Below are 25257 nucleotides of genomic sequence, written 5' to 3'. Positions count from 1 at the left end.
CTCTTGGTGAATCAGAAATGCAGGAAAGGAAAAGAATTAAAGTCTTTAACACAAGGAAATATGCACAGAAACATACTCAACCATATACACATTTTCATTTTCATTCACATTCACACTGACATATTAACAGATTCTCATTTTTCTTTGGCCCAACCCCCTGTCTCATACACAACTCAAGTATCCATGCATGCTTGCATATACACATATATCTATACACATGCATATAGGTAGAAATATAGATTTGGATGGATGGGTGGATAGATGCCAAACCATCCAACCAACTTTATTTCATTTCCCTGGGTTTTTATAAAATTTTAGACAAAATATTCTTTAGAATTTTATCTCAGAGATAAAATGTTACATAAAATAGGAGTTATAGGATATTGATAGTAAGCTCAAAGCACTGTTTCATTCTGTATGATCATTAAAGGTTCAAAGCAGGTTTTTTCATGACCTTGCTTTATCATACCTGTGGCTGCATCCTTGGATTTTAATATTTTTCCTTGAACACAAAGTTGCCCCAAGTGTATATTTCTTTTTAGTGTATGCTATGAAAGCTCAGTGTATCTCTTATTATGCAGGCTTTACTGAGTATATGAGTGGGCATGTTCTGTTCCTGATTCAAATATTCTGACGTCTTTCTAGCAATGCACCTAAGACCATCTCTTCATTTGCATAACTGAAGAACTTATAGTAAGACTGAGGAGTTACATGAAGCTGTCAGAGCCTGTGAAGTATGCGTGAGAAAGACAAGGAGAGATATTTAGGACTCATCTGGCTGGTGCTATTCCAGCTTCTATACTCTATTTAAAGGTGCTGGCTGTTAGAGTGTGTTTCTAGTCAGTGATAGATGGCAAAGAAGAGGAGAATATAGGAATCCAGTGTAAGGATAAAGACAAGGATCTCAGTTCTTAGACTGAGAAGTGGCCAAAATATAGGGTGCTTTAAAGTGTCATTTTAGAAGTCATGTGTGATCCAAGCACTCAGGAGGGTGATACAAGTGGATCTTTATGAGTTTGATACCAGCCATTTTGCAAAACCAGTTTCAGGCCAGCCAGGGCTACAGAAACACACAGGCACATGCACCCACACATGCACCCGCAAATGCACATTCACATGCACACTCACTCACACACATGAGAGAGAGAGAGAGAGAGAGAGAGAGAGAGAGAGAGAGAGAGAGAGAGAGAAGTGTTGAGGTTGTACTTCACAATTTGAGGCCATTTGGTTAACTCATGGTCATCTGAGGTTTCTGGAATCTGTAAGACCTAGGTCAAGTAGTTATGCAGGAGAATGAGGAATTGAGTGATGTATTGAATGGAGAGCTAGAATCTGTCTTTAAGGAAGATTCCAAATGACAGCAGTGTAGCAGGCATTATGGTACCGATTACTTCAGATGAAAGTGCCCATAGGTCTAGGGGCAACATTTTAGGTCTTTTATTTGGAGGAGGCAAAATCTAATGGAATAGAAATTATTCTACCTGAGAGATAGTTATTACAAAAACAGACAGCTTTTCTCTGCTAGACACAACTGAGACAAAAGGCACAGTTTAATTCCTTGAGGACACTAACCTTGCCACCTTGATGTCCTTATGTATAAAATGGGAGCAGGGAAGCAGCTTCTGGTCTGTGGTAAGAACAGAATAAATACATGTCAGCAATCCTTTTACTGCATGGAATGCTCAGTCTGCAGCACCAGGTCTAAGACATGTTCAACTGGGTCCCTGAGAGTCACCCTGATTGACAGCTGGGGACACAAGCACTTGTTCTTGTCACTGAGCTATGATAGTGATACATGGCTCCTGATGGCTCTTCTCTGTCTGTCTTCTCTCCTGGTGTTGAAATGCTAGCTCCTAGGGTGTCAGGACCTAAAGTCAGAACTATCGCAACTACCTGTTGTGCTCTTGCATGAGAAATGTTGAGTGAGGACTAGATGGACACAAGGCAGGTGGCCCTCCTCCTTTTGCACCTGGGTTCATATCAGCAAATTCAGATCTGTAAGCTTGAGTGTTTTGGATTTGGAGGCTGCTCTGTAAAGGAAGGGAAGGCAGCCCTGTGTTTGTGGTGAGTCCTCAGGGTAAGCTGTGTAGTTTATGTTGTCTTTGTTAAAATCCTAGCAGATTAGCATCAACCTGCATCATCTAACAGTCATGTCAGCCTGTCCTTGCAGAGCTGAGAGGGACATTCAAGTTTTCATTCCTTCAGTTGACTCACATCACCCACTATCCCTGAGTATAAAACAAACTGAATTCTTTGCCCTTCAGGAATATGCTTTCCACTGAGGGAACATACTATAAGGAAATAAGGGAATCATGGCAAATGGTGATGGGTGCAGTGGAAAGAAACATAGCATGTGGAAGAAGATATAGCCTGAGGGGTGAGCTTGTGCTTGTGGACAGCAAGGTTAGAATAGGATTCACACAAAAGAGAGAAAACTGTGCAGAGCTGAAGTGGATGAGGGAAGATGCCATATGGTTGTGTTGTCAAAGGAGCAGCAGATGCAAGGGCCCTAAACTTGGTGTATTACTGTCCAGATCAATGGAGGAGACACAAATGGACCAAGAAAGGAGGAGAACACATTTGCTGAGGCTTTTTATACTATTGTAAGGATTTAGAATTGGACTAGGAACTTGTGAGGAGGTGGGTAGCAGAAAGTCTGTATCCTACATTGGTAAGGAATTGCTCCAAGCCCATTTTTGTTGCTAATTCCTATAGAGAGCCAGTTTAGGAAAGTATCTCCCACCCCACTCTGCACCATGTAGGAGGCCAAGGCAGGGGAATCTGTATAAGTTTCAGACCTTCCTGAACCCTGGGTGTTTTCTGGATTTTATCTTTAATTTCTGTTGTCTTTTTTTTTTCTGGTCTTCTTGCGTGAGGGTCTAGAGGTTTTGGTGACCAGTGGTTTTGCAGATCCAGTAGGGTTTCTGTGCCAGGTATTTTTAGTCACATATGTGACCTCTGGGGGCGGGGGGTGTCTCAGTCCCAATGTTGCATCTGGGGTCAAGAATTGGCATGGCCTCTAGGAATGCAGAGGTCTTATGCCAAAATCATGTGTTACAATATGGATGTGAGGGGCTGGTGTGTATTTTACAATGTTGGGATGGTTTTTAGGGGAGATGGCATACATTGGGCAGGATCTTACTTGGGATCCCTGGTACCTGTGTGCCTTCCAAAAAAGCAGTCAGAGTGTAGTAACAGTGACTTGTAAACTAACACTTGTTTTTCATGAGCATGGTCATTTGACGTACAGGATCTTCAAGTTCTAGTAGTTTGGAAAATGTCACAGGTCACTCTGTCAGGATATGAAAAGCAGGGGATTGTTTTTTTCATTGTTAGACTTTGGTTGTGTGTCCCTCAGGCAGTTCATGTTCCTGAACCTGGTCCTGGCACTTCTCCTGCTTCAGTTCTCTCTGATGACATTACAGATTTCTGTCACAACAACTGGCTTCCCCTATCGCTTTTAAACTTATTTATTCAAATTTGATAAGGAGCCAAGAATAACCTTAAACTTCTAATCTTCCTCCTTCTGGTTTCCAAATGCTGGGACCATCTGTGTTTACCCTTGCCTAGGTTACGTAGTACTGGTGTCCTACCCAAGACCTGGTGCATGCTAGGCAAGTACCCTATCAGCAGGGCTACTTCTCCCAATACATATGAATTTCTTTTTTTTTTTGAATTTTTAAAAATTGGATTTATATTTATTTACATTTCAAATGATATACCTTTCCTGGTTTCCCATCCATAAACCCCCTATCTCATCCACTCTTCCCCTTCTTCTATGAAGGTGTTCCCCACCCCACCACCCACTCCTTCACACCTCCCCACCCGACCTTCCCCTACGCTGGGGGGTGGTCCAGCCTTGGCAGGACCAAGGGCTTTCTCATCCCATTGGTGCCCAACAAGGCCAAACTATGCTATATATGCAGCTGGAGCTTAGTCTGTGACTAAGGCATCTCTTTTTTTTTTTTGGTTGGCATTATTTTTCTTTTTTTTTTTAAATTTAGAGAATACTTTATTAGTTTTTGTAATCAAACCCACGTAGATAAGACCTTACATATTTAATACAGTGCGTTACCCCTGTACAAATGGAAAAAACTTAAGTTCAACATTTCTAGACCAATATGGCTGTTAATTTCTGTACAGTGCCAACTCAACACAGTAAACGGGGATACTTTTTTCCAAAGTTGACAGCACAGCTAAAGTTTCGAAAAATTCAAATTATATATCTGTATATATATATTTATATTTATATAAAAAGACCAATAATAGCAGTGCGTTATGCATCAACAGCAGCAACAGCTTTTCCAGGTTCTGCAGTCATCTGAACAAAACTGTAGAGACATCCAGCACACTCCATTAAAAAAAAAAAGTAAAAAAACAAAACCCGAGAAAACAGCACAGTTCTGTTACTCTTGTGGTACCTGGCACCATTTTTTTTTTAAATTAGCTTCTCAATCATCATCTGGAAAGAAAACATTCTGAGCAACATCATTAAAAACAGCTCTGATAAAGCACGTCACTACTACGTATCATAAAGCAGGTACAAGCTATTTTACATCCACAGAGGTATGATACACTACTGTCCTATATCTATAATACTAGAGGATACAATTTAAAAGGCATTATTTGAGACTTGATTCTACTTTTCCAGCAGAGGGCCCAAAGGATGGTGTGACACAGCTTTGTAAAGAAACATACTCTAGACAGGATTTCCTTTCACTAGTGGCACAGTTCTAAGGATTCATTCTCTCCATGAATGTCAGCTAAAACCGTTATTAAAAAAATGAAATATCCCTAAAACAAAACCGTATAACCACCGGATTCACATGAAGATGACCTAGTGGAGACAAGCTGGACCTCACCTTACCAACAAGCTATCAAATCTGTTATGTTTAAACAGTGAGACCTCCAAGGAAGGAGATGCCAAGTAGTGCTTCAAAGCTTCGGACCACAATCAAACACAGCATCCTTTTCAACAGAAGCAGAAGCTCATCTGAATATGCTCAAGGATGCTGACATCAACATTTAATCATCTCCTCACTCATCCAGGAAGAGGGGGAGATCAGTTACTACTGTACTTTATTGTGTTCAACCAAATCACCATGTTACAAAAATAGCAAGCTGCCATAATAAAAAATAAGGCTCCTCTATCCAGCACCAGATAGCATCATTTTACTTTCAAGCCTAGAAATTGCACACTTGTATATAAACCAACCGAAGATGAGGATTGAGAGTTCATCTTGGTGGATTTTTCCTTTGATGAATATGAAGTGTCCTTCCTTATCTTTTTTGATTACTTTTAATTGAAAATTGATTTTATTTGATATTAGAATGGCTACTCCAGCTTGCTTCTTCTGACCCTTTGCTTGGAAAGTTGTTTTGCAGCCTTTCACTCTGAGGTAGTGTCTGTCTTTGTCTCTGAGGTGTGTTTCCTGTAGGCAGCAGAATGCAGGGTCCTCGTTGCATATCCAGTTTGTTAATCTATGTCTTTTTATTGGGGAGTTGAGGCCATTGATGTTGAGAGATATTAAGGAATAGTGATTATTGCTTCCTGTTATATTCATATTTGGATGTGAGGTTATGTTTGTGTGCTTTCATTCTCTTTGTTTTGTTGCCAAGACGATTAGTTTCTTGCTTCTTCTAGGGTATAGCTTGCCTCCTTATGTTGGGCTTTACCCTTTATTATCCTTTGTAGTGCTGGATTTGTAGAAAGATATTGTGTAAATTTGGTTTTGTCATGGAATATCTTGGTTTCTCCATCTATGTTCATTGAGAGTTTTGCAGGATACAGTAACCTGGGCTGGCATTTGTGTTCTCTTAGGGTCTGTATGACATCAGTCCAGGATCTTCTGGCCTTCATAGTTTCTGGCGAGAAGTCTGGTGTGATTCTGATAGGTCTGCCTTTATATGTTACTTGACCTTTTTCCCTTACTGCTTTTAATATTCTTTCTTTATTTTGTGCGTTTGGTGTTTTGACTATTATGTGACGGGAAGTGTTTCTTTTCTGGTCCAATCTATTTGGAGTTCTGTAGGCTCCTTGTATGCCTATGGGTATCTCTTTTTTTAGGTTAGGGAAGTTTTCTTCTATGATTTTGTTGAAGATATTTACTGGTCCTTTGAGCTGGGAGTCTTCACTCTCTTCTATACCTATTTTTTTGGTTCTTTTTTTTTTTTTTCGGAGCTGGGGATCGAACCCAGGGCCTTGCGCTTCCTAGGCAAGCGCTCTACCACTGAGCTAAATCCCCAACCCCTCTTCTATACCTATTATCCTTAGGTTTGATCTTCTCATTGAGTCCTGGATTTCCTGTATGTTTTGGACCAGTAGCTTTTTCCGCTTTACATTATCTTTGACAGTTGAGTCAATGATTTCTATGGAATCTTCTGCTCCTGAGATTCTCTCTTCCATCTCTTGTATTCTGTTGGTGAAGCTTGTATGTACAGCTCCTTGTCTTTTCTTTTGATTTTCTATGTCCAGGGTTGTTTCCATGTGTTCTTTCTTGATTGCTTCTATTTCCATTTTTAATTCCTTCAACTGTTTGATTGTGTTTTCCTAGAATTCTTTCAGGGATTTTTGTGTCTCCTCTCTATGGGTTTCTACTTGTTTATTTATGTTTTCCTGGAATTCTTTCAGGCATTTTTGCGATTCCTCTCTGTAGGCTTCTACTTGTTCTCTAAGGGAGTTCTCCACGTCTTTCTTGAAGTCCTCCAGCATCATGATCAAATACGATTTTGAAACTAGATCTTGCTTTTCTGGTGTGTTTGGATATTCCATGCTTATTTTGGTGGGAGAATTGGGCTCCGATGATGCCATGTAGTCTTGGTTTCTGTTGCTTGGGTTCCTGCGCTTGCCTCTCGCCATCAGATTATCTCTAGTGTTACTTTGTTCTGCTATTTCTGACAGTGGCTAGACTGTCCTATAAGCCTGTGTGTCAGGAGTGCTGTAGACCTGTTTTCCTGTTTTCTTTCAGCCAGTTATGGGGACAGAGTGTTCTGCTTTCGGGCGTGTAGTTTTTCCTCTCTACAGGTCTTCAGCTGTTCCTGTGGGCCTGTGTCTTGAGTTCACCAGGCAGGTTTCTTGCAGGGGAAAAGTTGGTCCTACCTGTGGTTCCAAGGCTCAAGTTTGCTCGTGGGGTACTGCCTAAGTCCTCTCCGCGGCGGCAGCAACCGGGAAGATCTGCACCACTCTTTCCAGGAGCCTCCGTGCACCAGGGTTCCAGATGACGTTTGGTGTTTTCCTCTGGCGTCTGGATGTGCACAGAGTGCAGTCTCTTCTGGTTTCCCAGGCATGTCTGCCTCTCTAAAGGTTCAGCTCTCCCTCCCACGGGATTTGGGTGCAGAGAACTGTTTATCCGGTCTGTTTCCTTCAGGTTCCGGCGGTGTCTCAGGCAGGGGTCCTGCCGCTCCTGGGCCCTCCCCTACGGGAACCCAGAGGCCTTATACAGTTGCCTCTTGGGCCAGGGATGTGGGCAGGGGTGGGCAGTGTTGGTGGTCTCCTCCGCTCTGCAGCCTCAGGAGTGCCCACCTGACCAGGCGGTGAGGTCTCTCTCCCACGGGGTTTGGGAGCAGAGAGCTGCTGCGGGCCGGGATCCGCGGGTGTCACATATGAATTTCTTAAATTGTTAGGATCTGATAGAGCAGAAAAGGAAGTGTTCTTTTGTTTATTACTGCTAAGGTGAAATTAATTCTTGTAACCTCAGGTTCACTGGTTTCCATACACAAGTTGGTGGGTTTGAGCCTGTTTACAAGCTGAGGCATTGGCAACTTCTTTCTAGTTTCAGACTTTTCAGCACACAGGAAACACTCCATGTGGTCAGCCTAAGTCATTATTTCTGTCCCCACTCCTTTCAATTCTGATAACCTCCAGCCTATTTTCTATACATGTGGTGTGTCTAGTTTTGTACATAACAGGTAAAAATTACCTGATAACTTGTCTTTTGTGTAATGCTATTTTCCATGCTTTGGGGATCATCTAAGTTGCAGCCTGCCTCAGTACTTCATTTCTATTCATGGGTGAATAGTATTCCATTGTATGAATATACCACAGGGTACTTATATAGTAAGGCACATATTTTTAAACTTTTGCTATTACCAACAGTACTGCTGTAAACATTTGTATAAAGTTTTATCTAGACATATTTTTATTTTTCTAAGTTGTAAAAATAGGAGTGGAATTGCTGGGCCATCTGATAATACATGTTTAGTTTTGTTTTTAGAGACTGCGATACATTTTTTTCACAGGGGTTGCATTACTACATTTCCACTATTGTGGCACAAGTATTCTAATTGCTCCATATTCTCAAAGTCTATCTGATGTTGTTTTAACTTGCATTTCTGTAAAGAAGAATGGTGCTGTTGACCATTTCCAATCTTCTTGCAGACAGGTTATTTTCATTCTTTTCCATTTCTTTTTTAATGTTTTCGTTTATTTATTTTGATGGTTTTTGGGATCCATTTGCTATTTATTTTATGTGTATGGGTTCTTTTGTCTTAATGTATGTTTGTGTACCATGGGTATCAGTGGCCACAGAGGGCAGAGAAGGGTTCCCCTGGAACTATAATTATAAATAATTGTGAGCCAGCAAGAACCTGCTAGAAAGAACACTCAGTGCTTTTAAAGGCTGAGCAATTTCTATTATACTATTTATTTATTTTGAAACTTTACCTCATTGTCTAACCCTGTTGGCCTGGAATTTTATCTGTAGATTAGGCTTGTTAGAATGTTGGAAGGAAGGCATCCACTACAATGCTAGAGTGAAGATTATCATTTTTTTAACTAAGACTGGAGAGATGGTTGAGTGGTTAAGAGTATTAGGTGCTCTTGCAGAGAATCCAGGTTGGGTTCCCAGATCCCACAGGGAGAACCATTCATCCCTCCAGTTGCAGAGGATTAAGTACCCTAATCTTTTTTTCATCAGGCAACATGAACATACATAGTGCACATGCATATGTTGCATACATACATGCAGGGAATTATTCACACTAAAATGAAAATAAATTTTCTATAAATATTTTTATTTATGTATATGTATTTCTGTAAATGTCTTGTGTTCACATGCCCTTAAAGGCTAGAAGATATAGCTAAACACCCAGAAGTGGCCTTCAGGGCTTCAACTTATATATTCAGCTAATATAATCCACACTATTAACCACTTAATCACATTTTAAGTCTAATGCCACACACACACACACACACACACACACATGCACACACACGTGCGCGCACACACACACACACACACACACACACACACACAGAGGCATCATTTCTTCTTTTTTCCCATCTATATTAAATTGGTATTTCTTATTTACATTTCAAATGTTATTCCCATTCCCAGTTTCCAGGCCAACATCCCCCTAAACACTGACCCCCTTCTATATCAGTGTTCCCCTCCCCACCCTCCCCGCATTGCTGCCTTCCCCCAAAAACTCTCATTCACTGGGAGTATAGCCATGGCAGGACCAAGGGCATCCCCTTCCGCTGGTGCCCTTACTAGGCTATTCATTGCTACCTATGCAGTTGGACCCAGGGTCAGTTCATGTATAGTCTTTGGGTAGTGGCTTAGTCCCTGGAAGCTCTGGTTGGTTGGCATTGTGGTTCATATGGGGTCTCGAGCCCCTTCAAGCTCTTTCAGGCCTTTCTATGATTCCTTCAACAGGAGTCCCGTTCTCAGTTCACTTCAGTGGTTTGATGCTTGCATTCACCTATGTATTTGCCGTATTCTGGCTGTGTCTCTCAGGAGAGATCTACATCCAGTTCCTGTCAGCCTGCACTTCTTTACTTCATCCATATTATCTAGTTTGGTGGCTGTATATGTATGGGCCACATGTAGGGCACGCTCTGATGGACGTTCCTTCAGCCTCTGTTCTAAACTTTCCTCCCTATTCCCCCCCAAGGGTATTTTGTTCCACTTTTACAGAAGGAGTGAAGCATCCACATTTTGGTCATCCTTCTTGAATTTAATGTGTTCTGTGCATCTAGGGTAATTCGAGCATTTGGGCTAATAAACACTCATCAGTGAGTGCATACCATGTGTGTTTTCGTGTGATTGGGTTACCTCACTCAGGATGACATTTTCCAGATCCATCCATTTGCCTATGAATTTCATAAAGTCATTCTTTTGGATAGCTGAGTAGTATTCCATTGTGTAGATGAACCACATTTTCTGTATCCATTCCTCTGTTGAAGGGCATCTGGGTTCTTTCCAGCTTCTGGCTATTATAAAAAAGGCTGCTATGAACATAGTGGAGCATGTGTCTTTGCTATATGTTGGAGCATCTTTTGGGTATATGCCCAAGAGAGGTACAGGCTGGGCCCTCAGGTAGTGCAATGTCCAATTATCTGGGAAACCTCCAGAATGATTTCCAGAATGGTTGTACCAGTCTGCAATCCCACCAACAATGGAGGAGTGTTCCTCTTTCTCCACATCCTTGCCAGCATTTGCTGTCACCTGAGTTTTTGATCTTAGCCATTCTCACTGGTGTGAGGTGAAATCTCAGGGTTGTTTTGATTTGCATTTCCCTTATGACTAAAGATGTTGAACATTTCTTTAGGTGTTTCTCAGCCATTCGGCATTCCTCAGCTGTGAATTCTTTGTTTAGCTCTGAACCCCAATTTTTAAAAGAGTTATTTGTCTCCTTGCAGTCTAACTTCATGAGTTCTTTGTATATTTTGGATATAAGCCCTCTATCAGTTGTAGATTTGGTAAAGATCTTTTCCACATCTGTTGGTTGACATTTTGTCCTAACAAGAGTGTCCTTTGCCTTACAAAAGCTTTGCAGTTTTATGAGATCTCATTTGTCAGTTCTTGATCTTAGAGCATAAGCCATTGGTGTTTTGTTTGGGAAATTTTCTCCTGTGCCCATGTGTTCCAGATTCTTCCCCACTTTTTCTTCTATTAGATTGAGTGCATCCGGTTTGATGTGGAGGTCCTTGATCCACTTGGACTTAAGCTTTGTACAGGGTGATAACAATGGTTTGATCTGCATTCTGCTACATGCTGACCTCCAGTTGAATCAGCAACATTTGCTGAAAATGCTATCTTTTTTCCATTTGATGGTTTTGGCTCTTTTGTGAAAAATCAAGTGACCATAGGTGTGTGGGTTCCTTTCTGGGTATTCAATTCTATTCCACTGGTCTATCTGTCTGTCTCTGTACCAATACCATACAGTTTTTACCACTATTGCTCTGTAATACTGCTTGAGTTCAGGGACTGTGATTCCCCCGGAAGTCCTCTTCTTGTTGAGGATAGTTTTAGCTATCCTAGGTTTTTTGTTATTCCAGATGAATTTGCAAATTGTTCTGTCGAAGTCTCTGAAGAATTGGATTGGAATTTTGATGGGAATTGCATTGAATCTATAGATTGCTTTTGATAAAATGGCCATTTTTCCTATATTAATCCTGCTAATCCAGGAGCATAGGAGATCTTTCCATCTTCTGAGATCTTCTTCAATTTCTGTCTTCAGAGGCTTTAAGTTCTTTTTTTTTTTTTTTTGGTTCTTTTTTTTCGAAGCTGGGGACCGAACCGAGGGCCTTGCGCTTCCTAGGCAAGCGCTCTACCACTGAGCTAAATCCCCAGCCCCGGCTTTAAGTTCTTATCATACAGATCTTTCACTTGCTTAGTTAAAGTCATACCGAAGTATTTCATATTATTTGGGACTATTATGAAGGGTGTCATTTCCCTAATTTCTTTCTCGGCTTGTTTCTCTTTTGCATAGAGGAAGGCTACTGATTTATTTGAGTTAATTTTATACCCAGCCACTTTGCTGAAGCTGTTTATTGGGTTTAGTAGTTCTTTGGTGGAACTTTTGGAATCATTTAAAAACACTATCAAATCATCTGCAAATAGTGATAATTTGACTTCTTTCCAATCTGTATCCCTTTGGTCTCCTTTTGTTTTCTGATTGATCTGGCTAGGACTTCAAGAACTATATTGAATAAGTAGGGAGAGATTGGGCAGCCTTGTCTAGTCCCTAATTTTAGTGGGATTGCTTCAAGTTTCTCTCCATTTAGAATAATGTTAGCTACTGGTTTGCTGTATATGGCTTTTATTATGTTTAGGTATGGGCCTTGAACTCCTGTTCTTTCCAGAACTTTTATCATGAACTGGTGTTGAATTTTCTCAAATGCTTTCTTCGCATCTAATGAAGTGATCATGTGGTTTTTATTTTTCAGGTTGCGTATATAGTAGATTATGTTGATGGTTTTTCATATATTAAACCATGCCTGCATACCTGGATTGAAGCCTACTTGATCATAATGGATGATTGTTTTGATGTGCTCTTGGATTCGGTTTACAAGATTTTTATTGAGTATTCTTGCATCGATATTCATAAGGGAAATTGGTCTGAAGTTCTCTTCCTTTGTTGGGTCTTTGTGTGGTTTAGGTATAAGACAAATTGTGGCTTCATAGATGGAATTTGGTAGCGCTCCATCTCTTTCAATTTTGTGGAATAGTTTGGATAGTATTGGTATCAGGTCTTGTATGAAGGTCTGATAGAATTCTGCACTGAACCCATCTGGACCTGGTCTCTTTTTGGTTGGGAGACTTAATGACTGCTTCAATTTCTTTAGGAGTTATGGAGTTATTTAAATGGTTTATCTGTTCCTGATTTAACTTCGGTACCTAGTATCTGTCTAGGGAATTGTCCATTTCCTCCAGATTTTCAAGTTTTGTTGAATATAGGCTTTTGTAGAAGGATCTGATGATTTTTTGAATTTTTTCTGATTCTGTAGTTATGTCTCCCTTTTCATTTCTGACTTAGTTAATTTGGACACACTCTCTGTGTCCTCTGTTTAGTCTGGCTAAGGGTTGATCTATCTTGTTGATTTTCCCAAAGAACCAGCTTTTGGTTCTGTTGAATCTTTGTGTTGTCCTTTTTTTCCTACTTGCTTGAATTCAACACTGAGTTTGGTTATTTCCTGCCTTCTACCCCTCCTGGGTGTATTTACTTCTTTTTGTTCTAGAGCTGTTAGGTGTGTTGTCAATCTGTTGATATATGATCTCTCTTGTTTCTTTCTGCAGGCACTCAGAGCTATGAGTTTCCTCTTAACAAAGCTTTCATTGTGTCCCATGAGTTTGGGTATGTTGTACCTTCATTTTCATAAAATACTAAGAAGTCTTTAATTTTTTCTTTATTTCTTACTTGACCAGGTTATCATTGAGTAAAGCATTGTCCAACTTCCATGTATATGTGGGCCTCTTTCCTTATTGATATTGAAGACCAGCTTTAGGCTGTGGTGGTCTGATAGGATGCATGGGATTATTTCTTTCTTTCTGTATGTGTTGAGGCCTGTTTTATAGCCGATTATATGGTCAGTTTTAGAGAAAGAACCATGAGGTGGTGAGAAGAAGGTATATCCTTTTGTTTTAGGATGGAATGTTCTATAAATATCTGTTAGTCCATTTTGTTCATGACTTCTCCTAGTCTGTGTATGTCTCTGTTTAATTTCTGTTTCCATGATCTGTCCATTGATGAGAGTGGGGTGTTGAAATCTCCTACTATTATTGTGCAATGTGTGCTTTAAGCTTTAGTAAGGTTTCTTTTATGTATGTAGGTGCCCTTGTATTTGGAGCATAGATATTTAGGATTGAGAGTTCATCTTGGTGGATTTTTTCCTTTGATGAATATGAAGTGTCCTTCCTTATCTTTTTTGATGTCCTTTGGTTGAAAATCAATTTTAGTCGATGTTAGAATGGCCTCTCCAGCTTGCTTCTTCAGACCATTTGCTTGGGAATTTGTTTTCTACCCTTTTACTCTGAGGTAGTGTCTGTCTTTGTCTCTGAGGTGTGTTTCCTGTAGGCAGCAGAATGTTGGGTCCTCATTGCATATCCAGTTTGCTAACCTGTGTCTTTTTATTGGGTAATTAAGTCCATTGATGTTGACAGATATTAAGGAATAGTGATTGTTGCTTCCTGTTATATTCGTATTTGGATGTGAGATTATGTTTGTGTCCTTTTCTTCTCTTTGTTTTGTAGTTGTTTCTGTCTACTGGCTTTCAGCTTTTCCTGTTGGCGTGTTTCCTGAGTCCACTGAGTCACTTGGAGCAGGCTTGAAGTTGCTTCTGGGGACTGGGTTTCAGCTCTCTGTGAGAGCAGCAACCAGAAGGGCCTGCCCCTCTTTCTTCTGGGTCCCTGTGCACAGGGGACCCAGATGGCCGTAGGTGTTTTTCTCTAGAGTCAGAAATGTGGGCAGAGAGTAGTTTCCTCTGGCTTCCCAGGTGTGTCTGCCCCTCTGAATGTCTAGCTCCCCCTCCCACGGGATTTGGGTGCAGGGAGCTGTTTGACTGGGTCCCTTCAAATCCAAGCGCAGTCTGGACCACAGGGCTCCTGCACCTTCAGTGCCCCTACCTTCCTGTTCCTGTTGAGGCCCTATATAGTTTCCTCTTGGGCCAGTATCGAGGCAAAGGTGAGCAGTACTGGCGGTCTCTCCTGCCCTGCAGTCTCAGGAGTACCCACAGGTCTGGGCAATCAGCTCTCACTCCCTGAGGCATCATTACTTAATTATAATTTTGACCGTGCTATGTTGTAATATATCTTAAAATCTTGAGGACACCGAACTCAAATACCTATTTCACAAATATTTTGTTTTACCGTGGAGGCTACCATCAAACACTAGCTCCAGCTTCTTTTACTGTGGCTTGAGACTCCATGGGGCTTTATTGAACTGAATGTAGTGCTTGAGAAAAATGTGACAACAGCATTCTGAAAGCACACTAAACAAATATTAATTCACAATGAAGGATGATATTATAGAATTGTTTTAAATATGAGTATTTTTCTTCCTGTGACCAAGCTCCAGGAATACTAACAACTCCAAGAATCAAAATATATTTTAAAACACCTTGGCCATAAACTATGGCTTTTTATCTGATTAGTTCATATATTAATATTCCTTTTATTATTTAGTAGAGGTGGCATGCTACCTCTACTCAGGTTCTATGTGTCTCCTTCCTAGGGATTCTGCTTCTGTGTCCATTGGGTAATTCATGTTGTTCTTAAGATTTTCCTTCTTTGAATGGAGACTATGACCCAAGGCAACTCTTTTTTTGTTTGTTTGTTTTGTTTTGTTTTTTGTTTTTGTTTCTAGCTGCTGAGTTTATACAGAGGGCAAGTTAATCATAAAGTGGAGTCTGAAAGTAAAACGGAGTTTATAATGTTAAACTGGGCTCTTCAACTCAAGCCCTGTTTGAATTAATTTCTTTTTTTTAATCTTTATTGAGAATTTCTTATTTACACTTCGATTGTAATTCCCTTTCCCAGTTTCTGGGCCAACAAACCCCTAACCCCTCCACCTCCTCTTCTCTATGGATGCTCCCCTCCCCATCATCACCCCATTACTGCCCTCCCCCAACAATCACTTTCACTGGGGGTTCAGTCTTGGCAGGACCAATGGCTTCCCCTTCCACTGGTGCTCTTACTAGGCTAATCATTGCTACCTATGAGGTTTGGAGCCCAGGGTCAGTCCATGTATAGTCTTTGGGTAGTGGCTTAGTCCCTGGAAGCTCTGGTTGCTTGGCATTGTTGTTCATATGGGTTCTTGAGCCCCTTCGAGCTCTTCCAGTTCTTTCTCTGATTCCTTCAACGGGGGTCCTATTCTCAGTTCAGTGGTTTGCTGCTGGCATTCGCCTCTGTATTTGCTGTATTCTGGCTGTGTCTCTCAGGAGAGATCTACATCCGGTTCCTGTTGGCCTGCACTTCTTTGCTTCATCCATCTTGTCTAATTGGATGGCTGTATATGTATGGGCCACATGTGGGGCAGACTCTGAATGGGTGTTCCTTCTGTGTCTGTTTTAATCTTTGCCTCTCTATTCCCTGCCAAGGGTATTCTTGTTCCCCTTTTAAAGAAGGAGTGAAGCATTCACATTTTGATCATCCGTCTTGAGTTTCATTTGTTCTAGGCATCTAGGGTAATTCAAGCATTTGGGCTAATAGCCACTTATCAATGAGGATGTACCACATTTTCTGTATCCATTCCTCTGTTGAAGGGCATCTGGGTTCTTTCCAGCTTCTGGCTATTATTAAATAAGGCTGCTATGAACATAGTGGAGCATGTGTCCCAAGCAACTCTTATAAGGGCAACATTTAATTGGGGCTGGCTTACAGGTTCAGAGCTTCAGTCTATTATTATCAAGGCAGAAACATGGCAACATCTAGGCAGGCATGGTGCAGGAGGAGCTGAGAGTTCTACATACTTGCTTCCAGGATGCTAGGATGAGAGTTTTATAACACACACCCACTGTGACACACCTTCTAATCATGCCATTCCCTGTGCCTAGCATGTACAAACAATCACACTCTCCCTGGTCCTGGTAATTCCCCTGCTTCAGTTTTCAGTGATGACATTCCAGGTATGGTTCTTTATGCCTTGTTCTGGACTTTTTCTTTTTTGTATTTTTAATTTGCTAAGGAGCCACAAACAATCTTGAACTTCTAATCCTCCTTCCTCAGTCTTCCAAGTCCTGGGACCATATATATATACACCCTTGCCTAGGTTATGTAGACCTGAGGTCCTACCAGGACTTGGTACATGCTGGGAAACATACTATCAGCAGGTCTACTTCTCCTGCCACACATGGACTTCTGAAGATTGTCTGATACTGTTGAAATTCATGTAACATCAAGGTCACAGTTTAAGTGTACAGTTTTGTGTTATTGACCCTGTTCACAAGCTGAGGCAACCTCAACTTCTTTGTAGTTTCAGAACTTGTCAGCACACAAGAAATCTTCCATATGGGTTGTCATTTTTTCTTTCCCCATCTTCTCACTCCTGATGACCTCCAGCCTATTTTCTATGCTTATGGGATGTCTTATTTGGAACATAATAGATAAAGGTTATCTGATCATTTGTCTTTTGAGTAGTGCTTCTTTCAAGAACATGCTTTCAGGTTCATACAAGTTTAATATTTTATTTCTATTTATAGGTGAATATTATTCCATTGTATGAACACCACAGGTTATTTATTCAGTAAGGCACAATTGACTTTTTTTTAACCTTTCATTACTGCCAACAATAATACTATAAACATTTGCATAAGGTTTTATCTTTGTGTTTATTTTTCTAAGGTGTAAAGGTAGGAATGGAATTGCTGGGTTATTTGATAATTGCATGCTTAATTTTGATCTTAGACAGGACCAAAATTTTTCACAGGGGTTGTATTGCTACATTTCCACAAAGAGGGCACAAACAATTCTATTGCTCCATGTCTTCAAAGTCTGAGTACAAATCAGAACATTGTTATTTTAACTTGCATTTCAGTAAAGAACACTGGTGCTATTGGCCACTTCCTATCTTCTTTCAGACACAGTTTTTTATTCTTTCCCATTTCCATTTTTATTACTTCATTTAGTTATTTTGTGTGTGAGTTTTTGTCTGAATGTATGTCTTTATATCATGTGCATGCAGTGCCCAGAGAGGGCAGAGGAGTGTTCCCCTGGAACTGTAGTTACAGACAGTCGTGAGCCACCATCTAGGTCAGCACCTAGAACAGTCAGTACTTTTAAAGGATTAGCCATTTCTCTAGTCCTATGTATTTATTTTAAGATAGGATCTCATGATCAACCCCTATTAACCTGGAAATTGACAGATTGTTGGAAGAAAAACATTCACCATCATGAACCTGAACTTTTAATTTTTTTAAAACTGGGACTTGAGAGACGGCTGAGTGGTTAAGAGCATGAGATGGTCTTGTAGAGGATGAAAGTGGTGCTCTCCACAGCCACAGAGCAGCTCACAACTGTTCATACCTACAGCTACAGAGGATTAAGCATCCTCTTCATGCCTCTTCAGGTATCATACATGTAGGTAGTAAACACATATACATTACGTACATACATTCAGACAAAACAACATACAAAATGAAAATGAAAAAGTCTATAAAAATTGTATTTGTGTATGTGCATTTGTGTAAATGTCCTATGCTCAGATGACCACAGAGGCCAAGAGATACGGTGGAACTTCCAGAGTTGGAGTTTGAGGTCTGTGAGTCACCAGACCTTAGAGTCTCTGCAAATAGAGTGCACACTTCCTCCCCCCCACACACAAAATTTCTTGATTATACTTTTCACCTTGCTATGTTGTAATACTTCTTTAAACTTGCGAACATTAAAATCAGATACCTGATTCATAAATTCTTTGTTTTATCATGGAGGCTGACCTCGAACACTCACTTCCGGCTCTTTTACTGGGTATTGAAAGCCCATGGGGGTTTACTTTCTTGAATGTGGGGCTTGAGACATGGCAGAAGTAACCTGCCATGTGGCAGAACTTAGACAAGAATAGATGGGGTATCAATTTATGAACTAATTGTAAATGTGAGTATTTTCTTCCTTGAGCCAAGCTCCTGGAATAATGACACAAAGATTCAAAATATATTTATAAACACTTTGATTATAAGCTTTGGTTCGTTCTCTGACTAGTTCATAAATTAATATTCCATTTATTCTAATATAAGTTCTGCTACAAGGCAGGTTACCTCTGCTCGGTTCCATGTGTCTCCTCTTTGGGGTTCTTAAGAGCCAAGATCCTTCCATGAGGTCTATCCCAGTATCTTTCCTGCCTACCAGTATCCCACCATCTATTGTGACTTTTCCTATCAACCATTGGCAATTTTATTGACCAGTGACACATCCATACAATACACAAGATATTCTCTCAACAACTCCTTTTAGTTCAATAAAAGTGTCCTGTACTATAAAATAACAATTATGAAACAATTGTGAAAGCGATTAGGTAGGATTTATAGTCACAATATCCAGTTCATATATATTTGGCAACTTAGAAGAAATACTCTATTATCTGTCCTATCTACATGAGTTTAAAGTTCTGTACCTAAATCATTTCTGTAATAACTTGCCAATTAAAAACATGGTCTTATACCTAAAATTATTTTCTCAAATTATAAACAAGCTAGCTTAATATTAAGACAACAACCTCCTCAGAGAATTGAGTATGCAGGAAGTGCAGAGCAAGCAGCTTCCAAAGCTATCAAAATGACAGAGAAAGCCGACTGCCGGAACAGTTGCCCTAAAAGCTTCTAGAACTTTGAATAATTAATCTTCAGACTTCTGGTCCAGAATATCAGACAAACTTATTTGTAAGACAGAATTATGAAGAGCTGCTAACCTTGAATTTGTGAAGCTCAGCAATAGACTTCCCTGTATCCACGTTCCCTGTATCCTAGTTTGGACAGCATTCTGTCCACATTGAACACATGGCATTGTCTTGCCCAATGGCGGTCTGCTGCATCTGAAGCAAATTCCATATGGAAGTCACTTGATGCTCTTCATCTTCTTTGATGTGAAAAATGGGTGGTGCAAGGAGCTCACATGTCACTGTCATGGGGACATGAAAACTTAGATTATAATAAGAAAATAATTTAAGGTATATAAGAATGAATAAAGAATGCTTCAGATTTTGTCCCTTCACTATGTTACTATTATATTAAGGACTCATAGTTCAGAGAGAACATTAACTAATGGAATTGTGATAAGTTATTGGTCTAGTTCGGATAAAGCCTTCAACTATATGATCCCATTCATAGTCACAAGCTACATATTTTAAATTTCATTTAATATAGACTTAAAGTATTTCTTTTTTTTTTATTAACTTGAGTATTTCGAGTGTTATTCCCTTTCCCCGTATCCGGGCAAACATCCCCCTTTCCCCTCCCCTTCCTTATGGGTGTTCCCCTCCCAACCCTCCCCCCATTGCCGCCCTCCCCCCACCAGTCTAGTTCACTGGGGGTTCAGTCTTAGCAGGACCCAGGGCTTCCCCTTCTGCTGGTGCTCTTACTAGGATATTCATTGCTACCTATGAGGTCAGAGTCCAGGGTCAGTCCATGTATAGTCTTTAGGTAGTGGCTTAGACCCTGGAAGCTCTGGTTGCTTGGCATTGTTGTACATATGGGGTCTCGAGCCCCTTCAAGCTCTTCCAGTTCTTTCTCTGATTCCTTCAACGGGGGTCCTATTCTCAGTTCAGTGGTTTGCTGCTGGCATTCGCCTCTGTATTTGCTGTATTCTGGCTGTGTCTCTCAGGAGGGATCTACATCCGGCTCCTGTCGGCCTGCACTTCTTTGCTTCATCCATCTTGTCTAATTGGGTGGCTGTATATGTATGGGCCACATGTGGGGCAGACTCTGAATGGGTGTTCCTTCAGTCTCTGTTTTAATCTTTGCCTCTCTCTTCCCTGCCAAGGGTATTCTTGTTCCCCTTTTAAAGAAGGAGTGAAGCATTCACATTTTGATCATCCGTCTTGAGTTTCATTTGTTCTAGGCATCTAGGGTAATTCAAGCATTTGGGCTAATAGCCATTTATCAATGAGTGCATACCATGTATGTCTTTCTGTGATTGGGTTAGCTCACTCAGGATGATGTTTTCCAGTTCCAACCATTTGCCTACGAATTTCATAAAGTCGTTGTTTTTGATAGCTGAGTAATATTCCATTGTGTAGATGTACCACATTTTCTGTATCCATTCCTCTGTTGAAGGGTATCTGGGTTCTTTCCAGCTTCTGGCTATTATAAATAAGGCTGCAATGAACATAGTGGAGCACGTGTCTTTTTTATATGTTGGGGCATCTTTTGGGTATATGCCCAAGAGAGGTATAGCTGGATCCTCAGGCAGTTCAATGTCCTATTTTCTGAGGATCCTCCAGACTGATTTCCAGAATGGTTGTACCAGTTTGCAATCCCACCAACAATGGAGGAGTGTTCCTCTTTCTCCACATCCTCGCCAGCATCTGTTGTCCCCTGAGTTTTTGATCTTAGCCATTCTCACTGGTGTGAGGTGAAATCTCAGGGTTGTTTTGATTTGCATTTCCCTTATGACTAAAGATGTTGAACATTTCTTTAGGTGTTTCTCAGCCATTCGGCATTCCTCAGCTGTGAATTCTTTGTTTAGCTCTGAACCCCATTTTTTAATAGGGTTATTTGTTTCCCTGCGGTCTAACTTCTTGAGTTCTTTGTATATTTTGGATATTAGGCCTCTATCTGTTGTAGGATTGGTAAAGATCTTTTCCCAATCTGTTGGTTGCCGTTTTGTCCTAAACACAGTGTCCTTTGCCTTACAGAAGCTTTGCAGTTTTATGAGATCCCATTTGTCGATTCTTGATCTTAGAGCGTAAGCCATTGGTGGTTTGTTTAGGAAATTTTTTCCAGTGCCCATGTTTTCCAGATGCTTCCCTAGTTTTTCTTCTATAAGTTTGAGTGTGTCTGGTTTGATGTGGAGGTCCTTGATCCACTTGGACTTAAGCTTTGTACAGGGTGATAAGCATGGATCGATCTGCATTCTTCTACATGTTGACCTCCAGTTGAACCAGCACCATTTGCTGAAAATGCTATCTTTTTTCCATTGGATGGTTTTGGCTCCTTTGTCAAAAATCAAGTGACCATAGGTGTGTGGGTTCATTTCTGGGTCTTCAATTCTATTCCATTGGTCTATCTGTCTGTCTCTGTACCAATACCATGCAGTTTTTATCACTATTGCTCTATAATACTGCTTGAGTTCAGGGATAGTGATTCCCCCTGAAGACCTTTTATTGTTGAGGATAGCTTTACTGTCCTGGGTTTTTTGTTATTCCAGATGAATTTGCAAATTGTTCTGTCTAACTCTTTGAAGAATTGGATTGGTATTTTGATGGGGATTGCATTGAATCTGTAGATTGCTTTTGGTAAAATGGCCATTTTTACTATATTAATCCTGCCAATCCATGAGCATGGGAGATCTTTCCATCTTCTGAGGTCTTCTTCAATTTCCTTCTTTAGTGTCTTGAAGTTCTTATTGTACAGATCTTTTACTTGCTTGGTTAAAGTCACACCGAGGTACTTTATATTATTTGGGTCTATTATGAAGGGTGTCGTTTCCCTAATTTCTTTCTCGGCTTGTTTCTCTTTTGTATAGAGGAAGGCAACTGATTTATTTGAGTTAATTTTATACCCAGCCACTTTGCTGAAGTTGTTTATCAGCTTTAGTAGTTCTCTGGTGGAACTTTTGGGATCACTTAAATATACTATCATATCATCTGCAAATAGTGATATTTTGACTTCTTCTTTTCCCATCTGTATCCCCTTGACCTCCTTTTGTTGTCTGATTGCTCTGGCTAGAACTTCAAGAACTATATTGAATAAGTAGGGAGAGAGTGGGCAGCCTTGTCTAGTCCCTGATTTTAGTGGGATTGCTTCAAGTTTCTCTCCATTTAGTTTAATGTTAGCAACTGGTTTGCTGTATATGGCTTTTACTATGTTCAGGTATGGGCCTTGAATTCCTATTCTTTCCAGGACTTTTATCATGAAGGGGTGTTGAATTTTGTCAACTGCTTTCTCAGCATCTAATGAAATGATCATGTGGTTTTATTCTTTCAGTTTGTTTATATAATGGATCACGTTGATGGTTTTCCGTATATTAAACCATCCCTGCATGCCTGGGATGAAGCCTACTTGGTCATGGTGGATGATTGTTTTGATGTGCTCTTGGATTTGGTTTGCCAGAATTTTGTTAAGTATTTTTGCGTCGATATTCATAAGGGAAATTGGTCTGAAGTTCTCTTTCTTTGTTGTGTCTTTGTGTGGTTTAGGTATAAGAGTAATTGTGGCTTCGTAGAAGGTATTCGGTAGTGATCCATCTGTTTCAATTTTGTGGAATAGTTTGGATAATATTGGTATGAGGTCTTCTATGAAGGTTTGATAGAATTCTGCACTTAACCCGTCTGGACCTGGTCTCTTTTTGGTTGGGAGACCTTTAATGACTGCTTCTATTTCCTTAGGAGTTATGGGGTTGTTTAACTGGTTTATCTGTTCCTGATTTAACTTCGGTACCTGGTATCTGTCTAGGAAATTGTCTATTTCCTGCAGATTTTCAAGTTTTGTTGAATATAGGTTTTTATAGTAAGATCTGATGATTTTTTTGAATTTCCTCTGAATCTGTAGTTATGTCTCCCTTTTCATTTCTGATTTTGTTAATTTGGACGCATTCTCTGTGTCCTCTCGTTAGTCTGGCTAAGGGTTTATCTATCTTGTTGATTTTCTCAAAGAACCAACTTTTGGTTCTGTTGATTCTTTCTATGGTCCTTTTTGTTTCTACTTGGTTGATTTCAGCTCTGAGTTTGATTATTTCCTGCCTTCTACTCCTCCTGCGTGTATTTGCTTCTTTTTGTTCTAGAGCTTTTAGGTGTGCTGTCAAGCTGCTGACATATGCTCTTTCCTGTTTCTTTCTGCAGGCACTCAGCGCTATGAGTTTTCCTCTTAGCACAGCTTTCATTGTGTCCCATAAGTTTGGGTATGTTGTACCTTCATTTTCATTAAATTCTAAAAAGTTTTTAATTTCTTTCTTTATTTCTTCCTTGACCAGGTTATCATTGAGTAGAGCATTGTTCAATTTCCAAGTATATGTGGGCATTCTTCCTTGATTGTTATTGAAGACCAGTTTTAGGCCGTGGTGGTCCGATAGCACGCATGGGATTATTTCTATCTTTCTGTACCTGTTGAGGCCCGTTTTTTGACCAACTATATGGTCAGTTTTGGAGAAAGTACCATGAGGAGCTGAGAAGAAGGTATATCCTTTTGCTTTAGGATAGAATGTTCTATAAATATCCGTTAAGTCCATTTGGCTCATGACTTCTCTTAGTCTGTCTACATCTCTGTTTAATTTCTGTTTCCATGATCTGTCCATTGATGAGAGTGGGGTGTTGAAATCTCCCACTATTATTGTGTGAGGTGCAATGTGTGTTTTGAGCTTTAGTAAGGTTTCTTTTACATATGTAGGTGCCCTTGTATTTGGGGCATAGATATTTAGGATTGAGAGTTCATCTTGGTGGATTTTTCCTTTGATGAATATGAAGTGTCCTTCCTTATCTTTTTTGATTACTTTTAATTGAAAATTGATTTTATTTGATATTAGAATGGCTACTCCAGCTTGCTTCTTCTGACCATTTGCTTGGAAAATTGTTTTCCAGCCTTTCACTCTGAGGTAATGTCTGTCTTTGTCTCTGAGGTGTGTTTCCTGTAGGCAGCAGAATGCAGGGTCCTCGTTGTGTATCCAGTTTGTTAATCTATGTCTTTTTATTGTGGAGTTGAGGCCATTGATGTTGAGAGATATTAAGGAATAGTGATTATTGCTTCCTGTTATATTCATATTTGGATGTGAGGTTATGTTTGTGTGCTTTCATTCTCTTTGTTTTGTTGCCAAGACGATTAGTTTCTTGCTTCTTCTAGGGTATAGCTTGCCTCCTTATGTTGGGCTTTACCATTTATTATCCTTTGTAGTGCTGGATTTGTAGAAAGATATTGTGTAAATTTGGTTTTGTCATGGAATATCTTGGTTTCTCCATCTATGTTAATTGAGAGTTTTGCAGGATACAGTAACCTGGGCTGGCATTTGTGTTCTCTTAGGGTCTGTATGACATCAGTCCAGGATCTTCTGGCCTTCATAGTTTCTGGCGAGAAGTCTGGTGTGATTCTGATAGGTCTGCCTTTATATGTTACTTGACCTTTTTCCCTTGCTGCTTTTAATATTCTTTCTTTATTTTGTGCGTTTGGTGTTTTGACAATTATGTGACGGGAGGTGTTTCTTTTCTGGTCCAATCTATTTGGAGTTCTGTAGGCTTCTTGTATGTCTATGGGTATCTCTTTTTTTAGGTTAGGGAAGTTTTCTTCTATGATTTTGTTGAAGATATTTACTGGTCCTTTGAGCTGGGAGTCTTCACTCTCTTCTATACCTATTATCCTTAGGTTTGATCTTCTCATTGAGTCCTGGATTTCCTGTACGTTTTGGACCAGTAGCTTTTTCTGCTTTACATTATCTTTGACAGTTGAGTCAATGATTTCTATGGAATCTTCTGCTCCCGAGATTCTCTCTTCCATCTCTTGTATTCTGTTGGTGAAGCTTGTATCTACAGCTCCTTGTCTCTTCTTTTGGTTTTCTATATCCAGGGTTGTTTCCATGTGTTCTTTCTTGATTGCTTCTATTTCCATTTTTAATTCCTTCAACTGTTTGATTGTGTTTTCCTGGAATTCTTTCAGGGATTTTTGCAATTCTTTCAGGGATTTTTGCGATTCCTCTCTGTAGGCTTCTACTTGTTTATTAATGTTTTCCTGTGTTTCCCTAACGGAGTTCTTCACGTCTTTCTTGAAGTCCTCCAGCATCATGATCAAATATGATTTTGAAACTAGATCTTGCTTTTCTGGTGTGTTTGGATATTCCATGTTTGTTTTGGTGGGAGAATTGGGCTCCGATGGTGCCATGTAGTCTTGGTTTCTGTTGCTTG

General features: G+C 40.1%; 1 protein-coding gene across 5 annotated transcripts in view; it reads left to right on the top strand.

The window, feature by feature from the left end:
* The first annotated feature begins 6940 nt into the window (after positions 1-6940).
* LOC102552595 (uncharacterized) overlaps positions 6941-25257 on the top strand; it is a 41989-nt gene continuing 23672 nt past the window's right edge. The window contains exon 1 of one of the 5 annotated variants that reach the window (XR_015620472.1): positions 6941-7283. Coding sequence is in view for 1 of the 5 variants with exons in the window: in XM_087551543.1 (XP_087407669.1) it covers positions 7249-7303 (55 nt within the window). In the remaining 4 variants the exon portion in view is untranslated. Of the gene's footprint in view, positions 7304-25257 lie in introns of all 5 variants that reach the window. The other 4 variants (XR_015620474.1, XR_015620473.1, XR_015620475.1 and 1 more) reach the window with 4 other exon arrangements.

Source organism: Rattus norvegicus, chromosome 5, assembly GCF_021556685.1.
Source record: "Rattus norvegicus strain SHRSP/BbbUtx chromosome 5, alternate assembly SHRSP_T2T, whole genome shotgun sequence".
NCBI classification, from domain to species: Eukaryota; Metazoa; Chordata; class Mammalia; order Rodentia; family Muridae; genus Rattus; species Rattus norvegicus.
The sequence above is the reverse complement of the archived record's forward strand: the minus strand, read 5'-3'. Positions and strand labels throughout refer to the sequence as shown.